Source organism: Sceloporus occidentalis, unplaced genomic scaffold (assembly GCF_023333645.1).
Source record: "Sceloporus occidentalis isolate IW3139 unplaced genomic scaffold, rSceOcc1.0.p SCAF_1, whole genome shotgun sequence".
NCBI classification, from domain to species: Eukaryota; Metazoa; Chordata; class Lepidosauria; order Squamata; family Phrynosomatidae; genus Sceloporus; species Sceloporus occidentalis.
This window is the reverse complement of record NW_028316981.1, coordinates 275715650-275740299: the sequence shown is the minus strand read 5'-3', so window position 1 is coordinate 275740299 and position 24650 is coordinate 275715650. Positions and strand designations below refer to the sequence as shown.

At 41.1% G+C, this 24650-nt stretch overlaps 1 protein-coding gene across 1 annotated transcript in view; it reads right to left on the bottom strand.

The window, feature by feature from the left end:
- The window catches only part of FCHO2 (FCH and mu domain containing endocytic adaptor 2), a 110140-nt gene extending 86891 nt beyond the window's left edge, over positions 1-23249 (bottom strand). Inside the window, exons 1-2 of the mRNA XM_089494111.1 lie at positions 23062-23249; positions 421-512 (exon numbers count right to left, since the gene is read on the bottom strand). Coding sequence (XP_089350237.1) covers positions 421-512; positions 23062-23094 — 125 coding nt within the window. The 5' untranslated portion in view covers positions 23095-23249. The remainder of the gene's footprint in view (positions 1-420; positions 513-23061) is intronic.
- Between the last annotated feature and the right edge of the window lie 1401 nt (positions 23250-24650).

Here is a 24650-nt window from a genome sequence, read left to right as displayed (position 1 = left end):
CTGACAGCCATTGGAGCTTTTTCAACAGTGGCATTGTGTGGTCTCTACTGTCTCTGTAATATGCCCCAGTGAACAGTTTGGCTGCAGCTCTTTGGACCAGCTGAAGTTTCCAAACACTCTTCAAAGGCAGCTCCAAGTAGAGTGTGTTCTACTATCGAAATGGGATGTAACTAAGGCTGCCTCCTGTGGCATTCTGGGGTTTGTAGTTTAGTGAGGCCTATGTGTTCTCTGGCTGAGAATTTGAAATGCCTCTCCCTAAACTGGAAATCCTAGGATTCCACAGGAGATAGCCATAGCAGTTAAAGTGGAATCATAGTGCTACAACAGTATAGTGCAGTACTGTCCAATGATATTATATCACACCTTTAAAGCACTTAAAACATTTTAATGTCAGAATAAGGAGGCAAAAGAGACACTTACCTTTCTCTTATAAAATCTGCTAGTTCTTTTGTAGATACATGTCCATGTTTCATATTATGATAGAGGACATCAAAGCCATTGTTCCTTTCCCCCTAAGATTAAAACAAAAACCATTACAATTTAACCATGGGAGGTAGATTAAGCTATGTAGGGTTGGATACAAAGAAACCAGTGCAGAAGGGGTTAATTTAGTTAGTACTGTTCTGCAAGTCTGTGCACATTTCCTAGTAGCAGGTTTAATGCAACAAATGTACTGGACAGATTGGGTTTCTGTTGGAAAGCAAGCCGTAATGGCTATGGAGCATGCAGCTTCCTACTGGAAACTGCTTGTAGCAGCTCCTCTCCCACTTTAAATGTTCAAGCACTGAGCACAAACCAGACCTTATTGCTCCACAGAGAACTGCTTGTGTTCCAGCCATCAGGGTTTCATTTGCACATGTGTAAAGAATTTAAACTGCAAACAAGCGATGATACCATAAGTAGGTAAAGATCTTTGGAGAAAGGCAAGATATAAATCAAATAAATACAGGACCCAGTGAGAGAAAAAACTGCAAGCCATCGTGTGCAAAGGGGTTCATAATTTGCTTTTGCAAAAAAAAAAAAATGTTTTTATTGCCGTTTGTTCATGCTCTTCCACTGAACTGAAAGCAACCGTGGAAAGGCACTTGCAGATCCAAGTTATGCAAAATAAAACTAATAAAGCCTATGCATTTTACAATGGGATACAAGAAGCTGTCTTATACAAACGGGTTTCCAGCATGATTCTATTTTTCACTCTTGCCTCAAGACGACAGGAATTATACCTGGGACCTTCTACATACAAAGCAGGGACCCTATCACTAAGGCATACACCCAAAGGATTACACATCACTTTAATTTAGAATGAAAACCAAAGTTTAATAGCATTGTTTCTATCTTATCTTCTACCTTCCTTTCCATCTTGTGTTACTAAGAGGTTTTCACCCACAGAGAATTCCAAGTACTGAATCAGCACTTCAATACATCATGAATTAGAAAATTAAAAAATATGCTATGCAATGTGATGTTCTGTGAAGATATATTGCCCAATATTCTCAACATCTGTCATGCAGCCAGACAGTTCACACTGATGTCATGTGCCCTACAGAGATCATGTGTAGTGCATGAGCATGTATAATGCCTACAGAAGTCCTAGACTGAAAACGAATGAACAAGGATTTCATCCTCTCAGTATAACAACACACTGGAAACTGGGTGGATTACAATTATGAAATACATGTTTATATTTAGATATGACAATCTACACAATAAATTCTGTTAAACCTAATGTTAGTATGGAAAAAAATGTAGCTGTGCAAGCACTTATCAAGTGACCAGAGTATTTGCACAATCAGTCGAAAACAGGAAACATTTTACAGGAACTCCTTGTTTTGTTAATGTGATAAATATATGTAAAAGTTGGGGGAAAAGATAGAAGGCATCACCTTGTTCCCTCAACTGCTCGTCAGAATTTTTAAACTCCTGTTAAGTAGTACAGCAACATTTCTCTAGGAAAAACTGTTTCTTGCATATATAAAAAAATTCCTCATTTTTTCTGTTCTAAAACAGAAACCGATACCACTATGTGCTACATTTGCCTAGAAAAGGACAAAAACAAAATGAGATATTAAATAAAAATTGAAATGACTTTTCAAATTTTATACACAGTATAAGCAAATTGATAATATCTATCTCTGGCTCCAGAAACTCACCTTTACTGCAAGAATTTCCAGCCTATACACTCAGCTCTACTGCATGTGTGCCTAGACACTAAAGAAGCAAACACAATGCACATTTCTTAAAAATATATTGCAAGCCAACTCCAGTCTCGATCCCTTTCAGTCCAGTTTCCGCCCATGGCATTCTACAAAGACGGCTCTCACGGATGATTTTTTTTTTACAGGCCAAGGCTAATGGCTTTACTCTGTTCTCATTCTTCTTCATTTGTCTGCAGCCTTTGACACCATTGATCACTGTCTTCTAGCTGATACTTTCTGACCTTGGGTTCTCAGACTGTTCTTGACTGGTTTAGATCTTATTTGTCAGACAGATCTTTTGCAGTGGTCACAGATGGTCAGACATCACCCTCTGTTCCCCTATCTGTTGGAGTTCCCCAGGGCTCTGTTCTGGGTCCCCTTCTGTTTTCTCGCTACACACTGTCCCTAGGAAAATTTATTAGTTCTTTTGGATTTTCCTATCATTTGTACCCCGATGACACTCAGCTGTATCTTTCCACCCCTGACCTTTCTCCAAATCTTGAACAGCAAGTTTCATCTTGTCTTACAGCTGTCTCTCAGTGGATGTGGCATCGACGCTTGAAGCTCAATATGTCCAAAACGGAGCTTCTCGGTTTTCCACCTAAGTCTACTCTTCAACACTCCTTTTCTGTTTCTGTTGATGACATTTCTATTCGACCAGTCCAGCAAGCCCATAGTCTTGGTTTTATTTTTGATTCTTCTCTGTCGTGTATCCCCCAGATCCAGACCACAGCTAAGGCATGTAGATTGTTTTTATACAATATTGCCAAAATCCAACCATATCTCTCTGCCTCTACTGCCAAGATTCTGGTCCATGCCCTAGTGGTATCACGACTTGATTTCTGTAACATCCTTCTGGCTGGGCTTCCTCTTTCTCACCTCTGCCCCTTAATTTCTGTCCAGCATTCAGCTGCACACATTATTATATCCGCCCACCGCTCTGACCATATCTCTCCTTCGTAGTCATCCCTTCACTGCCCCCCTCCCTTTCTGTATTCAGTATAAGCTCCTGTTGTTGACTTTTAAAACCCTCCATGGGCTGGCCCCTCTTTATTTATCAGACCTTTTTTCTCCTCACCTTCCTGCTCAGGCCCTCTGTTCTGGTTGTCAAGGTCTGCTGTCTCAGCCCAGGATTTTCTCTGCCCCATCCTGGGTTCGTCCCTTTTCACTTGCTGCCCCTCACTCCTGGAATCTCCTTCCCTCATGAACACAGGCCATCACTTCTTTAACTAATTTCAAAACTGAGTTGAAGACCATCCTGTTCAGAGAAGCATTTCCAGGCATTGCATGACTATTATTTGCTATTTGATGTTTTTAATTTGTTGCCTGTGAACCCTTTCCTGTATTATGTATTATTTATATGTATTATGCTATTATTTCTTAGATTGTACGCCATGGACAGGTTTACTCGTATCTATTTTATTGTTTGTATGTATAGCGTTGCGCAAATCTACAACACTATATAAATAAAGCATAATAATAATAATAATAATAATAATAAGGGCCCACTGTACCATAGTATTATATTTATTCCATATGTTATTTTATGAAGCAATGCATTTTTAGAAAAGGAATGTTCTCCACAAAAAAATATAATATTATGGACTTCCGTCCGTTATCGAAAATTTTCTATGCCTCATTACTGCTATTAATACAATTTAAACATCAGAACAATATTTTCCCACAAAATAATAAACCATAGCCCAAAACAGAATATGGATTAACAGGTTAGACTAGAATCAGCAACCTGGTATCAAATCTTCACTCAGTCACTACCTCTTAGCTTAACCTATTTCATAAGATTGTTATAAAGATAAAAGTGGAGGTGAAAGGGAGAACTACACACACTGCTCAAACCTCCATGGAGGAAGATCAGGATACAAGTAAAAAATAAAAGTGAAGTCCAAACTGTTTTTTGTGGGGGAGATAAACTATGACATGTAATGTCTTAGTGTCAGTATTCCAAGCCATTTCAGAACTCTGTATGCTTTTCCATAGCAATAGAAAGATCTCTGGTGTTACAGCCCGGCTTTTGTCTACAGCAGTGCTTGCCAAAGTGTGACCCTCTTGATACTGCTGATCTGTAACTCCCCATCAGTCCCACTAAGCAAAACCAACAGTGAAGAATGCTGGAAGCTGTCGTATATGAGAAGAGCCACAGTTTGATCCCACATGCACGCCAGACAACAGAGGAAAGACAAATTGTAAAGTGATACCCTTAATACCTTTCTTCATTGCTGAATATGATGTCTGCATCGTGCAAGTCTGCCTGTCTGCAGAGACAATGGCCATCTCTGACCAGCTGCAGATTCAGATATACACAATTAACAATCTACCAGTTTGTATTTGTTGATGTCTTGTTTCTTTCTCCATTCGCTAATTTCTGCATAGTCATGTTTGATCAATAGTGGGAAAACACAAATACTGGCCATGCTAAAATGGTTATCACACTAATTGGTACTCCTTATATGTTAACAAACTGTAATTTCTCGTCACCTCCAAAGGCTAGAATTCTGAGAAATGGAAAAATGAAAACAAATATCATTTTCTCAATTATGGCTTGCCTGTACAATTAGAATGTGAAACTGTGGTTTGCATTTTAGACTCTGATTCATGCAAACCACAGCTTGTCACAATTCCAAACACCGTCACTGTAATGTCCTATTAGAGGGCAATAAAAGCTCCAGACGCCTGAAGAGTATTGCTGAACCATAAAGCATACAAGTTACGGGAGCAGTAATTGACAACCTTGTAATTCTGGATTAGAAGTTTTAGTGATCCAAAGCAGGCAAGCAAAGCAGCCGTCTCTCAGTGGATGCATCATCGGTGTTTGAAGTTTAACATGTCCAAGACAGAGCTTCTTGACTTTCCACCTAAGTCCTCCCTTCAATATTCCTTTTCCATTTCTGTTGACAACACCTCTATTCGACCGGTCCAGGAAACCCACAGTCTTGGTTTCACCCTTGTTTCCTCTCTGTTTTTTATCCCCCACATCCAGGCCACAGCCAAAGCCTGTAGATTCTTTCTTTACAACATTGCCAAAATCCATCCATTTCTCTCAATCTCCACTGCCAAGACTCTGGTCCAAGCTCTGGTGGTTTCCTGACTAGATTACTGCAACCTCCTTCTGGCAGGGCTTCCTCTCTCATCTTCGTTCTTTAATTTCCATCCAGCATTCAGCGGTACACATCATTACATCCGCTCTCCACTTTGACCATGTTTCTCCTTTATTATCGTCCCTTTACTGGCTCCCCTTTCCCTTTCGTATTCAATATAAGCTTCTGTTGTTGACCTTTAAAGCCCTGCATGGGCTGGCCCCTCTTTATTTATCTGAACTTCTTTCTCCGTACATTCCCACGCGTACCCTCCGTTCCAGTAGTCAAGGTCTGTTGTCCCAGCGTAGGATCTCCAGCCCTTTCCCGGATTCATCCCTTCTCACTTGCTGCCCCTCACTCCTGGAACCTTCTTCCTCCACGAATACGGGTCATCACTTCTTTGACTACTTTTAAATCTGAGTTGAAGACTATCCTGTTCAGGAAAGCGTTCCCAGGCACTGTGTGATTATCTATCTGATATTTGATTGGATAGTTGATGTTGATGTTTTTAACTGTTGCCTATTTTAACCAATTCTATCTTATATTATTACCTATTGTTTTATACTATTTTGTAGATTGTACGCCATTGACAGGTTTCATTTTTATTGATTTGATCGTTTGTATGTACAGCACTGTGTACATTTACAGTGCTATAAAAACAAACTATAATAATAATAATAATAATAATAATAAAGCAGACAAACCACACAGCAGGCACCAAAACCAATCAAGACTGTATAGCACCTATTACTGAGGCTGTAAACCAATGTGTATCCAAAAAAACATTCAGGGGCAGCCGTGCTGGCAATAAAGAATCTCCCAGTGACCATATGGCCAGAAGGAGAAGGTTCCAGCCAGCATATAATACCCCCTCCATATCATCTGAACTGAAAACAAGAAACAGCAACATGGAGGACCATGACTAACATCTTCATTTTTTTTTCTCCTGTATAGTTTTTAACACCTTGCCTGAAGAAGAAGCCTGTGGAGCTTTGAAAACTTGCAACATGTAATTTTGCATTTTGATTGTCCCAATAAAGGTATCAGTTTAATGTGTATCCAGTTAGACAGCAGTGATGTGGCTACATTCCACGTTCAGTCATGTTTCTTCCAAAAGAACCAACACTACCATTTAAAAAGTTTGGTGAAAAATGACTGGAAGAATGAGAGAGCACAGAATCAGATCAATTCATAAAGTTCGGAGGAACCCCCCTTTCCATTAGAAAAATGAATGGTGCGTGCTGCTGCACCGCTGCGCCCAAGCCCCATTATAATGGTGGCACTTAGTCTGGACCCCCCCCCTTCCTAAAATCCTGGCTACGTCCCTGTACCCAACTCTTTTCCAGGCAAGCATTTTCTGAAGATGTCAGCCATAAATGCTGGCAAAACGTCAGGAAGAAACTCTTCTAGAACATGGCCACATAGCCCAGAAACCCCACAAAAAACTGTGGATGCCAGCTATGAAAGCCTTTGTCTCCACATACTTTTAGTTTGTTTACTACAGTAGGTCCGTGGTATCTGCTGAAGTTTGGTTCCCAGACCCCTCATCTCCCCACCCCCCCATGGATAATAAAATCCAAGGATGCTCAAGACCTGTTAAACACAATGTCTCGGTATGGTGTTCTATATAAAATGGCAAAAACCAAAGTTTGCTTTGGGGAATTTATACATTTTTTTGAACATCTTCAAGCTGTAGATGGTTGAATCCATGGACTGAGAATTTAACTGTACATATGTTAAATAAACCAAGCTGAAGCAAGTGCCAAATAGGGTTATAGAAAGCCTTTCAATCTCTAATTTTCTGGCAAGCCATCCTCTTTGATTTTAGAATTGAAGGCACAGAAATTAAAAGAAATACAATAATGCATCTCATTGTTTGGAGACATAGCTTTGAGGTTCATATTAAATGTCAATGACAAGAACACCTATCTCTGCTATTACATTTTCAGTGGAGAGCAGCTATGTTAAATTCCTGAGCCTGAGAACACAGCTACATGTAGTTTTTACTTTCCTCCCTTGGGACAAGAAAAGGGGTCTAAAAGAATGTGAGTTTGGTGGATTGAGTGTCTATCACCTAAATCTATGATGAGATCAACTGAGACACAGAACATAGCTGAGAAGGATTTTGAAAAGGAGACCTTGAGAGTGGAGGAGATTAACAGCCTATTCAAGTTTTGCAAGTGTCCTACAGCAAAAGAGAATCAGGATTTGGGGGAAATGACAGCACAAGCTCAATAGTTCCCCTTCTTGTCTTGCATAGCATGTTTCAAGAGAAAAGGGAAGCAAAAAAAAAAAAAACACCCTTCCTCTCCAGAGTTATCACTACTACTGTACAGCAACATAATCCCTAATCTTGGAATCAGAAGATAGACCCAAATGTGATTAGGGTGTTGGTAGAATTCACATGTTTTGTCTTCTTTAAGAATCTATTTCTGAAGACCTCAGATAAATAAACAAATCAACAAGTCAAACAGCCTCAAGAGAGTAAAGGAAGTCCCTCTACTCTCTGGAGTTGCTTGGAAGCCTCCCTCTCTTCACACCAGCTTGTGGGGGGGGGGGGGGTAGGGAGAGAAAAGGAGCTCTTAGCTTGTTATTGGTACTGAAGTTGAAACATAATGGAAGAAAAAGTGTAATAATTCATGTGTTTGAATTTACATGATCAGAATGAAAATTAATAATATGCATAATTAACAAATTAGAGGCCCAGGTATCAGGGACTGGAATCTGGCAACCCTAATTGTGCCGTAATTATCCACAAATGATATGCTACAACCACTACCCCCGCATGACTATTAAGATTAGAAAAAGCCCTTCCACGGCTTCTGGAAGAATCCCCCCCTCCCCGCCTACTATGAAACTGGAGTTGAAGAGGAATCTATACACGCATCTGGACAGTGGAGGGAATGTTTTAAGAAACAGGGTTTTGCATAAGTGCAAGAAGCACAATGTTCTGGTTGAGATGAAGAATAGAAACCACCTTAGGGAGGAAGTATATATCAGTCCTGGAGACTACTTTATCTCAATAGTACCGAGGATAAGGAATGTTAACCCTAAGGGGGCAGAGTTCTCCTTGCCCTCCTTGCTGAAGTTATGGCCACCAAAAAAGCTGCCTTCTAGATAAGGAGCTGTAGATTGCACAAAGCCATTGGTTCAAATGGCTTCTTAGATAACTAGGAAAGAACCAGTTCAAGGCACCAGCGGGAGGTAGATGAACAGTGATTTTTTTATATCTTTTCAGGAGCCTCTTAACCTAAAGGGCATAGAGAACTGGAAGGCTTGCTGATGTTCTATAAGACCTGCAAGATCACCAACAAGGAGCATCTGATTGATGAAAGGGAAAGATCCTGCCTGATAAGAAAATGAGAAACTCCAGAATGTGACTAATCTGCACTTGAGCCATAGAGATAGCTTGAGATGATATTTTTTTTAAAAAAATGTTCCACCTGTAGATATAGGTACACTGGGTGGTAAGTCTATGAGCTGCTTCAAGAATGCCTGACAGAAGCAGATAATGAGGCTATAGGAAGACCTTCCACACTGTCAGCTTGAGTGTCTGACGGTCTGGGTGCTTTACTCTACCTTCAGGAATGGTAAGAAGATCCAGGTGGGGTGACAATCTGAGAAACTTTCCTCAAGACAGGTAGAGGAGAGGAATGAACCAGGATACAAGAAGTGACTAGGCTGCACCTCGACCTGTCTCATTGTATTTTGTCTATCATCCTGCTGACAAGGGGAAACAGAGGAAAAGCACACACAAAATGACTTCCTCAATCTAAGAGGAACACATCACTGATTGAGTCCCTCCCTCTGGTGAAACATGGAGTTGTGGAAAAGACAATGAGAGGAGACCTCAACAGAGCTCACATACCAAGCCCTGTTCTCAGCTGCATGGTCCACTGCTTTCAAGGCATTTTCCCACAGCGTTAAACTGGGATGAGCAATTTTGGCCTGGTTCCTGACAATGCGTACAAGGCCCTATGTTGTGCCCTTCTCCCAGGCAAAGAGTGGGCAAAGTGCAGTAATCAATAACCGACCATTTGGCCTGTTACAGACAGCCCAAATAAAGCTGCTTCGAGTCACAGTGGAGGTATGGTGTTTCAATGATGCATGCATCCTAAGAGTCCAGAAGCCGCACCAAAGCCACGCTTGGCTGGAGCGTGGCTTTGGTGCGACTTCTGGACTCTTAAGACGCATGCATCATTGAAACACCATACCTCCACTGTGACTCGAAGCAGCTTTATTTGGGCTGTCTGTAACAGGCCTTAGTATCCAAAAAAGCCAAAAGAAATGCTCAAGAATTGTTCTTGTCAATGACGATGCTGTGGCAGACAAAAAAGAATGGAGGATTCAGGTGGCAAACTCATTGGTCACACACACAACAGATGGAAGGAAACACCACCACCACACATAATGCATAGCTCTAAAAGGTTCCAAGAGATGCACTGTGCATCTGTGTGAGTCACAGAGAACATGGAGAAGAAGGTTGGTTGAATAATGATGTAAGTAATGATTGAAGGGAAACTGCAAAAAAGTAAGATCTAAGCAGGAATTAAGAAATTAATTTGGAGTGACCTCTTGATTTGCACTTGGCTCACGTTTTAATTAGCACTCCAAATTTTTGAAGCTGTTTCTGTACAAAAGTTGTCATTTTAAGTGTGTGAGAAACAAGGGATCATCAATAAAACTCTACAACCTATCTTTTATTTACTCTTGCATGGTTTTTGGTGCATGCCTTCAAGTCATTCCTGACTTACAGCAAACCTAATGTGACTCTCGCAGGGTTTTCTTGACATGATTTGTTCATAGCAGGTTTGCCATTGCCTTCCTCCTAGTCCAACACTCAAACCACTACACTATATTGGCTCTCATTTTTGCACTATTACAAATTAATTAAAATAAAAAAAGAATACACTGGTTTGGAACTGGAACACACTCCCTCAAAGTATGGTGGAGTCTCCTTCTTTTGAGGTCTTTAAACAGAAGCTAGATGTACTTCAAAACGGAGTTGAAGACCATCCTGTTCAGGGAAGCATTCCCAGGCATTGCATAACTGTCACTTGCTATTTGATGTTCTTTTGTTATCTGTTTTATTGAATCATTTCCTGTATTGCCATGTACTTTATATGTATTATGCTACTAGAGAGGTCCCTTCCCCACCACCACACCCTTCTCCTTTTGTGTCGTGTCTTGTTAGACTGTAAGCCTGAGGGCAGGGAACTGTCCAATTAAAAAGATTGTATGTACAGCGTTGTGTAAATTTACAGCGCTTTATAAATAAAGGTTAATAATAATAATAATAATAATAATAATAATAATACAGCGCTGTGTAAATTTACAGCGCTTTATAAATAAAGGTTAATAATAATAATAATAATAATAATACAGCGCTGTGTAAATTTACAGCGCTTTATAAATAAAGGATAATAATAATAATAATAATAATAATAATAATAATAATAATAATAATATATGATATCAACTGCTAGCATTCTATATGCCAAATATTGGAAAACCAGACAAATACCTTCTGTTGAAGAATGGCTAGTGAAGTTAAAAGAATCAATGGACATGGACATTTTAACAGCCCTAATTATAGGACAAATCAATAGATCCGATAAATGAGGAATGGTATCCAATAAAAAAGATACTGGGCTTGGAAATAGCTGAAAATTAAGTGATTAGAAAATAATGATTGCAAATTAGAATAAATTGGCAATGTATTACATACAATAGTTGAATGCATATATGTAGCAAATTCCAGTTATGATAAACTGCAATAAGAATTAAATAATGGATTAAAGTATAAATTAGACACACAATTTACCTAAACAATATAAATGCAACAAAAATAGAAGCCTAGAGGATTATTTTTGTAAGAGAAAATCAAGAACAACACATAAAACATGGTGATTACAATCTGTGAGGAAGTAACTCATATGTTTGTTAGTAGTTATGTATGTACATAACTCACGGATCTGCGATCCAAGTCCTTGAATATACGCGGAGGGGCAACCTCTGCTATTTGCAATAGTGTGCGCGTCCGGCAGCACACCCCATTCAAGCCTATGGGGCTTGAATAAACGCGAGCCTCCATTTTCGCGGGGAGGGGGTCCGGAACGGATCCCCACGAAAACAGAGGGCCAGCTGTATAGTCAAAGTTTGTTGATGTTATGTTTGCATGTTATGTTTGTATGTAATGTTAGTTATAATTTTTTTTAACTTTGAAAATAAAACTATAAAAAATAAAATAAACAGAAGCTGGGTGGCCATCTGAGAGAGATGCTTTGATTGTGAGTTCCTGCATAGCAGGGGGGTTGGACTAGATGGCCCTCATGGTCTCTTCCAACTCTTCAATTCTATTATTCTATGAGGGCAGGTGCAAATTAAAGAATTAAGGTGATCAAAATAAGACATTATTCTGTGCAATTTCTAAATTGCACATATAAAATCAGAATATGCAGATTTGTTTCCAGGAGCTTAAGCTCCTGAATCATTGCTTACATAGCATGCTGGGAAGTGGGACAAACAAGATGTTCCTTTCCCTTCTTGAGATGCCTCAAAAAGAAGTTATCCCTTGGCTACTTTGCACGCCAAACAGGAACATCCTTTTAGTTTGTAGGGACACAATACATCATTGTGCTTCAGAAATTCTGTATTACAGTAGCTGTAATTCTGTACCATAGTATACATACTGTAACTTCCCAAAATTTCATGACCAGATAATGTCAAGACTAGAGCCAATCAAGGGAAGATGTTTAGTCCAAACCTTTTTCTTTGACTACAGGATCAAGTCTGCTTTACTATAACTACTCCTCTAAAGATGACCTTTTATTGTTGTTAACTGCCCTTGAGCCAACACCAACTCATTGTGACCCTGTGGATGAGACATTTCCACTATCACCTCTCCTCTGCTCAGGTCATGCAAACTCAGACACATGTCCTCCCTGATTAAGTCCACCCATCTGATGTGCAGCCTTCCTCTCTTTCTACTACCCTCTAATTTCCTAGCATTATTGTCTTTTCTAATGAATCCTGTCTTCTCATGATATGACCAAAGTACGATAGCCTCAATTTGATCATCTTGGCTTCCAGGAAGCTTTCAGGCCTGATTTGTTCAAGGACCCATTGGTTTGTTTTGGCTGTTCATGATATTCTCAGCACTCTTCTCCAGCAGTACATTTCAAATGAGTTTATTTTCTTCTTATCCACTTTTTTCACTGCCCAGCTCTCAGATCAGTACATGATGATGGGGAATACAATGGCTTGGACAATTCTAGCTTTAGTGTTCAGTTATATTTCTTTACTCTTTAGGATCTTATCTAGTTCTGTCATAGCTGATCTTCCTGTTCCTAGTCATCTTCTTATTTCTTGGCTGCAGGCTACATTCTGATCATTGTTTAATCCTAGGTGCAGGAACTCTTTTGACTATTTTGATTTTCTCATTGTCTAGGTTGAATTTATATTTTTTTCCCCATGGTCATTATTTTTGTTTCCTTTACACTCAGCATTAAGCCTCTCTTTGCACTTTCTTCTTTGAACTTCCTCAGCAATTGTTCAAAGTCTGTGATGTTTTCTGCTAGTAATATGGTGTTGTCCACATATCTAAGACGGTTGATTTTCCTTCCTCTTTATCTTAATTCCTCCTACTTCTGAGTCGAAACCTGCTTTTCTTTTGATATTTTCCGCATACTAGTGGAACAAATAGGGTAATAGAATGCAGCCTTGCCTGACAACTTTGCCAATTGGGAACCATTCTGTTTCTCCAAATTCTGTTCTAACAATAGCCTCTTGTCCCAGGTACAGATTTCTCATCAGGACTATCAAATGTAGTGGCACTCCCATGTCTTTAAAACATTCCAAAACTTTTCATGATCTATTCCTTATCTTGTACATAACTAAATGGCAGCCATTCTCTCTTATAATGATGTATCATGGGGCAATATTGCAACAAGGATAAAAACATTCTGAGCCCCAATGGGTGGCCTAGAAGGATGAAGACAGTTGTGCAGATTTTGGGAACAGCAAGAGCAATGTTTCTTTTTTTCATTTCTTTTGTGGGTTTTTTTGTTTTGTTTTGTTTTTGTGGGGCACAGAAAAATAGGCTTATGGGAGAGATGACAATGCCAATATGTCACCAATAGGTTGCTTCCAGAATCTGTCTTGTACTAGCAAAAGGCCTCCTCTGATGTAAAATCACCCCATCCAGTTTTGGGGGATTATACACATACACCACATTCTCAGTGCGGCATTTCCAGGGGTATGGAACAGCTGCCATGGTGAGCAGGCGGAAGGAAGTTTGTGTCTGCCAGACAAACTGCACATATGAAATGTTGAATCCAACCCACTCTCCATTCAAATCATGACCACACAGATATGTATACAGTTCTCAGGATAAACAAAGGAAAGAATTATTGTCTTGAAGTTGAGAGTGGTGAAAAAATCCTCACCTTCTTTGGGCCTATGATATATTTAGCTGAAGAGAAAGCTTGGTCGTATTCCGAAAAGTATGTGTATTCCCATACTATGCTCTAGTTATAATAACAGTCTTTCTGTCTTTACCACCAATCCTGACAGGACTTTATTATTAAATAGGCTGAGGAGGTAGCATAAATAATAATTACTGTCTGATTATATGGTAAAACACCTACTCAGATCAGGTACAGGCCTACATGGTGTTAGAAAATCTGAAGCAAGACTGTATCATAAATACTCACTTTCAGAAATGTTAGAAATTAAAACTATTAAACATACTGTGTTAATATGAAGTCAACATAGTCAACTAACTGACAAGTAACACTTCACTGTGTTCAGATAAGCACTGGAACAAAACATATTATATCTAAACATTTACAGTCCAGTCCAGTAGGACCTTCCTATCTGTAGGGGTTTAGTTCTAGGAAACCCAACCTCTGTAGATACCAAAATCCATGGATGCTCAAGCCCCATTATATACAATGGTGCAGCATACTTGGCACTCCAATGTAAATATGCCTTATGGCAGGGTGTGAATCGTTTACCTTCAAAAGAATTGCAATGAGCTTTGGATGAGTCAAGAAAATGTATGACTGACTGTTTGAGTTTCTGTGTTAGATGTGTTCAGTGTTTGTACCATTTGGTTTTAGCAGGGTCAGGCATCCCTCAGAAGCAGAGTGGCTAAATGGAAAAGTAGAGGGGACTTCTCTTCCTTTAATGATCATGTACTACAGCCCAAATACCCTAAAAAGATCTTAGAAGCTAAGCAGTCAGCTTTGCTTAGTACTGGGATGGGAGAACGCCAACAAATACCAAGTGCTGTGGGCTATATTTCAGGAACTGGCAAAACCACTTCTGAGTATTCCTTGCCTTAGAAAACCCTATGAAATTCATGGGGATAATAAGTAAGTAAATAAATAAATAATAAAACTTTATTTATGTCTTGCCTCCCTGTCCATGACAATCAAGGCAGTTTACAGATTAAAAGTACATACAAACCCCATGTCCCAACAATTCCCACCCTCTCTTAAAACATCAAATGTCATAAGTCAACAGACAATTTGAAGGCACATACACATACAGTAAAATGATGTGCCTTACATAAAACGACAAAATAAAGGTTTGCTTTTTGGATTTTTTTTTTTGGGGGGGGGGCAAATATTTTCAAGTCATGGATGGTTGAATCTGTGCATGTAGAACTCATGGATATGGAAAGCTGACTGTACTAAATCACTAAACCTCTACCCACATACAATAGGGATAGGATTTGAGATCACCAATGTAAAAAGTCATGAGCATCACAAAATATTACAGTCACTAATACAACTCTAAAACAAAAACAAAAAAGGAGAATGGCTATTGCTCAATTGGGGTTCCCCCTCCCCCCCGAGAACAAGCAGGCAATTAAGATGTTTTGAAAGGAATGTTGTACAAATATATGAATGACACTCCAGATGACAGTTTTAGACGTCGTCCTAATCTATGGATAACATGATGTTATACTCTGTAGTGTGCATGCTAAACTATCTGGTCAACCATTGTTATTGATTATCATAGCCCTTATTGAATCAAAATGACATTCAGTGACAACTTTGGTCATATCTTCTCAAAGATCTTATGGTTTTTATAGATCTACTATAGAGTCTAACAATACACATTGTTGCCCGTAGCATTTTGCACTGCCACCTAAGGTAGGGTTGCCATAAGTCAGGACCTCCAAACCGGGACAAATGTAGGGCAAATGTAGGACAACCTTTTCAAATGTAGGGCACATTTTATAAAAATGGAGGACATGCGGAAAAAATTGATGCTTTTTAAAAATGTTAATATAAATGCATGTTTCTTAGGCATGATCAAAATGGAGGACATTTGGGCATTATTCCTAGTCAGATGGCAGAAATGGACTTCCTTTTCTGCCCAAACCACCCCCCTCCATTCCAAAACACACACAACAGCACATTTGGGCACTTCCCGTGGCTTTACTTAACATGGCCTCTTGCATAGTTCAGAGGCTTATTCCATAATCAAACCCCTTGAGTTTAACACTTAGCATGGTTTAACATGGCTATGCATATTGAACATGTCAAGGTGGTTTCACAAGAAGTGGATTTGCCGTTTCAGGTTTCTTGCACCAACTCTACTTTTCAGAAGTGTGTACTTAGTCAAGGGACTTTGATTTTTTTTCACTGCACATGAGTTTGTAAAAATCAGAGCAGCTAACATTGGCCATGCCTGAGAGGCTTGCTGATATCAATATCACCATCACCATCATCATCATCATCACCATCATTGTCACAACAAGGGAGACTTGTTAGCATTAAAAGCACAAAAAATACACCAAAACCACACTTTGGAAGGTGACACTCTCTCAACTTCAGAAGCTGACTCAAATCACATCATCACCACACTATCATTGTCGAAGCAAGGGACAATTGTTAGCATTAAAAGCATCAAAAATACACAGAAAAGGCACTTTAAAATGCACTTTAAAAATACAGTTTAAAAAACACATACAGTACTTCCTCCTTCTCCTTCTCCTTCTCTTCCTCTTCATCCTCCTCCTCCTCCTCCTCCTCCCTGGCACCAAAAAAGGGCAAAGGAAATGGCCCTTTCCTTTCCCCTCTGGCTGCAGCCCAGCCCAACAGAGGAGGAACTCCTCCTCCTGAGTCTGGCTGGCCAATGGGGGCAGACTGGGGCTGGAACAGCCCCGCCCCCTGCCAGCCCTCACAGGCTGAGGCCTGGAGAACCCAGCCTGAGGAGGAGGAAGTCCTCCTCATTAGCCCTGCGTGCAGCTCTGCAAGGGCCAGCAAAGGCAACCTCATCCACCCGGGACAAGGAGGAAACCGTGCAGGGACGCCCCCTAGTGGTCAAAACCCGGGATTGTCCCGCCCCCAGCCGGCTTATGGCAACCCTAACCTAAGGGCAGTCAGCATAACCCTCTTCCACCAAGTGTCAATGTATAGCAGTCCTGCCAAAAAAATGTAGGCCAGGTTCCAAAGAATCATGAAAATGCCTTCCATGAGCCAAATGGGACTTTAGACCCATTGTCTATTCAAAGAAAAACAATCAAAACCTACTGGGGCCAGCCAACCATGTTCATTGTGCAAACCTATGTAGTGCTTTGAATCTCATCCATAGTAATATGCAAAAGTGCTTGTTGAAGATTTGAAAAGAGAGGAAAATACAAATTAACACTGTACTGAAGTAGTTAAAGCACAAGTACCCATGACTTTTCCTCATATTTGCCTGATGCAAAATCCAGTTAGTTTCAAAAGGCATGATGTATTTTGGATCTTTTGCTTGGCCTTCTAAAGTCATCATCACAATGTGGATTTTGGCTTTTGTTGTATGGTTAACACAGTTACCCTTACATTTTTTCATATAAACAAAGCTGGTCTTACAAAATGTTAGGCAGCCTGGGAACAAACAGAGGGTGGGTTTTTCCCCACCCAAATTATATTTCCCCATCCTCCTCCTGAAAGGTGTATTTCAAAGTTACAATAAAAAAATACAGATTTATATTTGATACTACAACTTATTCTTTTGAACATCACCACAGTGCATTTTCACAAATTATACACAATCAAATTGTAGTGTACCTAGTTAACCAAGATCTGCAGCTATCCCAATTTACTATCAAATGTACCTGAATGATACATGTTCTTGTATATAAACACACATCAAATTTACACTCTTAACGTGTTTCAGTTGTAGACCTTGTGGCATAAGATATGAAAAAGTCATTGCAAAAGAGCAACAGCTGCTATCAAAGGTCTGAATACTCTAGATGGAATTTGATAGCGGATGTTGTGCAACACTACAAATAAGAGAGCAACAGGGCAAAGTGAAAGGCAAAGCATTGATTGTCCTACTCACTTTTACAGTACTCAGTGACAGTGAAGATCTTTAGTTTCACCTTAAAGCTACAAACTAACAAAAATGCCCTTCCAAAAGAAATAAGGTGCACTCTAGCCAACCAGGTTGCTCTGTAGGATAAACAATAAAATTAATTCTAGCTTTGCACATACAATCCCAAATTAGAGCTGCAAAAATAAAACTGAAATGAGTTTTAGTTGTATTTGTTCTACTTCTGTCCTCTGGAGAAACAGAAAATAAGTTTGTTCCATCTTGTTCCATCTTCTATGTGCTAATCCAGTGATGGCGAACCTTTTAGGGACCAAGTGCCCAAACCCAAAGGTGTCCTGGTGCTGGGAGCAGGACTTCCACCTTCTGGAGACAGGACTTCGGCCTTCTGGGGGCAGAACCTCTAGGGACAGGACTTCCCTGAAGACAGCCAAAGGCCCAAGCGCACACCTGTACCTGTTCCTTCTCTTCCCCAAGCCCTCCCTATCTCCGTGTGCCCTCCAAAATGGCTTTGTGTGTCTGAGATGGCACGCGTGCCATAGGCTTACCACAATGGTGCTAGTCCTTCAATAGTGTACCCAGGACCGCACTGCTTCTGCTCAATGAGCCTCTAAAAATTGCTCCTAAAGGTTGGGAAATATTCTCAAGTTTTGTGTGTGTGCGTGCGCATATGTGTCCACGCATGTGTGCACGTACATATGCACATCCTGGGACAATGTAGCAGAAAGGAGAAGGGAATGGAAATTCCAATTCTCTTGGGATTGGATTCCGAAGTACATCATTCACTTATATCAGTATCACATCACTCTTTACTTGTCTCTTCTCCATGCTAAATATAGTCAGCTCTTTAAACCATTATACACCATCCTGGTTGTTTGCCTTGCAGCAAGTTCAGTTTTGCCAATGCCCTTCTTTTTGGTTCAAGGAAAGTAGCCAAGTTGCTCACCTCTCCCTATTCTGCTGACAGGACAAAATCTGGGTCTAATCTATATGGTATATACTTTTAAATCCAGCAACTCTGAAAAAAGTTTATTACAATCTTCAAACTACACAACAGGCTAGTATTTTGTGCATTTTATTATATTGCTAATGAACTCAGTAAGAACAAACACGTAGGACCTGTAGCACACAGTCAGAATGAATATTCCCCCTCCCGCAAGTACATCTGTTCAAAAACTTCCTCTCCCCCACCCTTCTCCTGCTGTGCTCCATAACACTGGATGAAAGTCAGCATGATACCTGCATGTTTTATGTAGCAGGATGCACACAGTTCTGGAAATGGGCAAAGCATCCTCTCAATGTTAACCTCATCTGCAGAATATTTACAATAAGCTTTCAGGGGCTGAGCTGATTAACCCTCTTCCTCCACTTTCCCTTTTCACCATAACTGGCAAACATTCTGCATCTTAGGTCCAAAACATACAGCAGATATAATCCAGTTTGAGACAGCTTTAATTGCCTTGGAAACTGTAGTTTATTGTGGCATCAGAGCTCTCTGACAGAGAAGGCTAAATGTCTCATAAAACTACAGTTCCCAGAATTCCCTAGCATTGAGCCAGGGCAGTTAAATCGGTGTCAAAGTGGATTCTTTCTGCAGTGTGTTTTGGACCTCAACCAGTTCAGTGCCTCAAAATCTGTTAACTATCTAACTTCTAATTTGTTTAAATCTCCCCACTCCCACCAAAGGTTCAACTGCCATCAAAATTCTGGAAATTCACATAATATTACAGATTTTAAATTTTCTTTTCTTTTAATATGCGAGAGTTCATACCTCACCACACTTAGGCTGGTCCTGAAGTATGCTGCATACTCAAAGAGCTGCTAGATTTTTGAATAGATCTACAGGTATTTTGCTTCAAAACTGATGTCCATCTCAAACACTATTAGGGCAAACAAGGGATTTTTAGAAATTTAAGAATTTCAATAATAAAATACAGTAGAGCTAAATTTACAGTTACAAAAAAATCTTGACCTTGCATCATTGTCACAAATTTTCAATCAGAACCCTTCTCAGCACAACGATTCAGTCAGTGCAAAGTTCACCTGCAAGACACTTTCATAATGAACAGTCATGAGTAAATAGGCCCTAAATTACTTAAAAAATTCAAGGCACTGCGGCTGCATCTGTACTGTAGAAAAAAATCTAGTTTGACACTGCTTTAACTGCCATGGATCAATGCTATGGAATTCTGGGAACTGTAGTTTGTTGTAGCACCAGAGTTCTCTGACAAAGAAGGCTAAATGTTTCATGAAACTACAATTCCAAGAATTCCATAGCATTGATCTGGTCTACAGAAGTCTAGGATTAAAGCAGCATCAAACTGGATTATTTCTGCAGTGTGGATGCAGCTAAAACATTAGTTTCTTTAGATTAATCCATGTTATGTCCTTAATATCAAGTTCAATGTAACTTGTCGTGAGAACTTTTCCTAATCATCAAGATATTGGTATGACAAAATGTTCTAAACATCCCACTCCAGAACTGACAAATGTCACATATTTCCAAACTGCTTTTCCCAAACAAAGGCAGAAAATAACCCAAACCAAATTATTAATCTTCAGCAACAAAACTGCCAACGACAGTGAATAAACAGGATGTTTATATTTCAACTTTTTCTAACAAACCTAGAACACATAAGTAGCAAGGCATGGACTAAAGAATTACTAACAAGAATTTACAAACATTATGATGCTACCTAGTAAAGCTATTTTTGCTTCTAAAAAGTTGTCTTTCAGTGTTTCCAAATAAAGCACATTCAACAATTGGTTAATTTTGACAGCAGCTGCAACCACAAATTGTGCATGAAAACCCAAAGCATCTGAAAATAGCCAAGGCTGCAATCCCATGCATACTTTGTATGAAGTGCATTCAGCAGGACTAACACCGAAGCAAAATATACAGAGAACTGTGCTGTAAAATTCAGAATGTCCAAGTCATCACTATGGAAGGAAAGTACTTTGAATGAGTAGCCTTTCACAACACGACTAGATATGTGCAGAATTTTAAGGCTGAGAAATGGTGTTTAGTGTCCATTACTTGCAGTCCAACCCCCCTATAGATGTCTGCTCAGACCTAAGTTCCATTAGGTTCAATGGGGCTTACTTTCTAGGCTGTAAACTTAACTGGGAATCATAAAATATCAGGAGGAGCTATTTCTTGTTGAGTTTTCAGAGAAAAGCAGTTTAAACATATCAAATTTGCACAGGCATTCTTAGAAACTCAGCACCCAAGGCAGAAACTTTTGTAACACTGTAAGGACAGCAGCCAACTCTCTATTAGCTTGAACAACTGTTTACACTTTTCATGTTACTTAAAATGATGATCCACTTTGCCAGAAAAGATCTATCTTGCTTCCCCCCCCCCCCCGAATTCTGAGATGAATATGTATCATGCTTTCTCAGCCTCAGAGGATGGCAACAGCAAACCCCTTCTGCCGAAACTTGCCAAGAAAACCCCATGACAGGGTCGCCATAAGTCAAAAATGACTTGGAGACATACAGCAACATGTACAACACAAGACCAAACCACTGCAGAAATAATCCAGTTTGACACCACTTTAACTGCCCTGGCTGAATGCTGGAGAATCCTGGTAACTGTAGTGTTTGTGAGACATTTAGCCTTCTCTGCCAGAGAGAGCTCTGGCGCCACAATAAACTACAATTCCCAGGATTCCCTAGCACAGAGCCAGGGCAGTTAAAGTAGTCTCAAACTGGACTATTTCTGCAGGGTGTTTTGGACCACAGTGGATGTTTCCCGCCAGTTCCTCTTTCTCTTCTACAGCTACCAACCACCTTCTTTCTATTTAGTATTAAGAACCACCACGGTTCTATCTGGACCCAACTCAAGGTCCTAATAAGAAAAACCCTCTTTCAAATTATGGTTGAAGGCTACTATTACAACTTCGATTTGTTCCTTTGGCTGCCTTGTTTATAGATATCCATGAGAAATTGTGAACGTTATAAATAAAGGATGAGCTTTTCCCTTTAAAAAACAAAAACCAACAAGAACTAGGAGAAAGTCTCGGATTCCAAAAAGCAGCAGAGTGGCATTTATTTAGCCAGAGAGACCGAGAAGGGGAGGAGGAGGCTCCTGAGTAAACTTCCACTAAGCAAAGCCCTAGTTCTAGGCTTTTGCCACCCAGAGAGAGAGAGAGAGAGAGAGAGAGAGAGAGAGAGAGTGCAGGAGGGAGGAAACGTCAACAATCCCGCCCAACCTGGCCCCATTCCTCTCCTGTCCCCAGAAAAGGAGGAGGAATGCAAGGACATCCCACAATCCACAAAACAGGGATACCTTCATTGGAACAACCACAATGCACATTATACATGGTCCAAACTTTCGAAGCCCCTCTGGCTTCTTCTTCATCAAGCAAAGATGTTAAAGGAAGTGATGTATATTTTTTAAAGGACATCTCTGCCCGATGAAGAAGCCAGAGGAGCTTTGAAAGCTCGCAACATATTCACTGTGCATTTGGGTTGTTTTGCTGTGGATTTGGGGATGTTATTGTACTTTGCTCCCTCTCCCTCTCCCTCTCTCTATGTGTATATATGGCCAGTGTGGTGTAGTGAGCGGTTGTAGCATTTGATTATGACTCTGGAGACCAGGGTTTGAATTCCAAGTTAGCCACGGAAACCCACTGGGTGACCTTGCCGGAGTCACACTCTCTCAACCTCAAAAGATGGTCATCTTCCTCTGAAGAAACCTGCCAAGAAAATCCCAGGATCTGTTCACCCTGGGTTGCCATAAGCCGGAGACGAAGGCACACAACAACAACAACCACAACAACAACCACAACAACCAGTGTGAAGGAAACCCTCAGGAGAGAGCCAGGCTTGGACCTAGAATCTCTTAAGTCTCACTCTCTCAGCCTCAAAGGACAGCAACAGCCAACCTCCCTTTAGAAAGCTGCCAAGGAATCCCCTCTAAAGGCTGGCCTTTGGGTGGCTAAGCCATACCTTCTCAGCCTCAGAATAGCAAACCCCTTTGAAGAAACCTAAGAGACCCCATAAAAGGCTCGCCTTCTGGTGGCCAAAAAGCCCCATCCCCTCCTCCAGCTCAAAGGGCAGCAATAGCCACCCCGGTCTGAAGAAACCTCAGGGCACCCCATGAAAGGGGCTGAGGAACCCATGAGAGGCTCGCCTTAAGGGTGGCCAGGTCACACCCTCTCAGCCTCAAAGGATAAGAAAAGGGAAACCCCATGAAAGGTTGACCCTGGCTTTGGGTGAAGTGTGGGAGCCCCCCGGGGCAGGAGGGGGCTCCTCGGGGCTGTGGCCTAGGAGAGGAGGGCGGTGTTTGGGGAGGACCAAGTGGGCTCAGGGGGCTGCTGCAGAGGAGGGCATTACCCCCTTCCCTGCCTCCCTCCCTCTGCAGCAGCCCCGCTGAGCCCACTTGGTCCTCCCCAAACACGGCCCGGGGAGGTCAGGCCCGGGCTACCTACCCAGAAACTCTCCACGAAGTACGCCATGACCATCTCGCCGCCTCTGGGTCCTCTTCCTCCGAAAGAGGAAACGGACTCCCAAACGCCGCCCTTCCTTCCCTTCGCGCGGCCCAAAAACAACAGCAGCAGCAGCAGCAGCAGCAACTCCCCTCGAACTCGCTTTCTCGACAACTCTCTCCTCCTCAGACTGGGACCCACCCGCAGGGCGCATGCGCCAACTTTGCCGGCCGCCAAGGCGCAGGCGGCACCGAACGCTGCTCGACGCAACAGCAGCAGCAGCAGCAGGAGGGAATAATACGGAACTCACCGCCCACCGCCGTGTGCGCATGCGCGGTGGTGGGGGCGGTGATATAATAATCATCATAAGGGCTTCTGGAAGCTTAGAAGGGATGATGATGATGATGAGGCCCAGTCTGCAGGGCGTTTCTGAGGGGATTTGTAAGGGCACTTAGAAGTCCCTCACACCAAGCAAAGTTCAAAACACACTTCAGAAATAATCCAGTTTGGAAGCGCTTTAACTGCCTTGGCTCAGTGCTACAGGGAATCCTGGGAGTTGTAGTTTATTGTGGCACCAGAACTCTCTGACAGAGAAGGATAAGTGTCTCACAAACACTACGCTTCCCAGTATTCCCTAGCATTGAGCCAAGGTCTCAAACTGGGTTATTTCTGCAATGTGTTTTGGACCTTAGACAGTGTTAAACATAACAGAGTGATATCACTTTTAGACTATATTTTATTTATTCCTAGCTATTAAAATACTTTTTAATTTTTCTTCAAAGCGTAAGCCGCTGTGTGTGTGTGTGTGTGTGTGTCGAGAGACAATGCACACCACATTTACTTTGTGAAAGCTGCTTGAAGCATATAGGCTAATCGGTCAAAGGCAGCACCAAAGGCACAAGCATTCTAGGGCTGGATAAAAAATTGTGCTGAAGGAGGAAAGCATAATGTAGTCATTTTGGAAGGGAGCCCCACAATTCAGAAGCCACCATCACAAAAGGTTTTCTTCCTTTGTGCTTATGCCTAATCTATCTTAACTGCATGTCCAGCAGATCTGGGCACAGGGAAGGGAAACCTCTCCCTCCCAGACCTATTGGCTTGCCTCATCTTTGCAATGCCCTCTCCCAGCCGGGAAAAGGAAACCCTTCTGCTTCTGATCAGCAATTGAAGATAGCAAGAACTCCCTTTCCTCCTCTCCGTATGCATGCGCCTTCTAGGAATATCCTAGAACAGACCTGCACGAACTGGCAGTAGGAAGGGTTCAAAATTAAAATAGGCTAAACGTCTTTGGGCTGCAGTTACGTTTTAATTGAATATTAATTAACTAATGGTGTGAAACAAGGTTGTGTTCTCGCTCCAACTCTATTTACAATCTTCTTCAGCATGATGCTCCAAAGGGCTACGGCATTTATATATGCTACCATACTGATGGTAGCCTGTTTAACTTAAGCCGCCTGAGGGCCTGCACTAAGACTCTAAACTATCTAGGCCAGGGGTAGGCAACCTTTTTGAGCCAGGGACCAAATTGCTGTCCCTCAGACAACTGGCAGGCCGAAGCCAAAAAATAAATAATTAAATATTTTTTTAAAAAA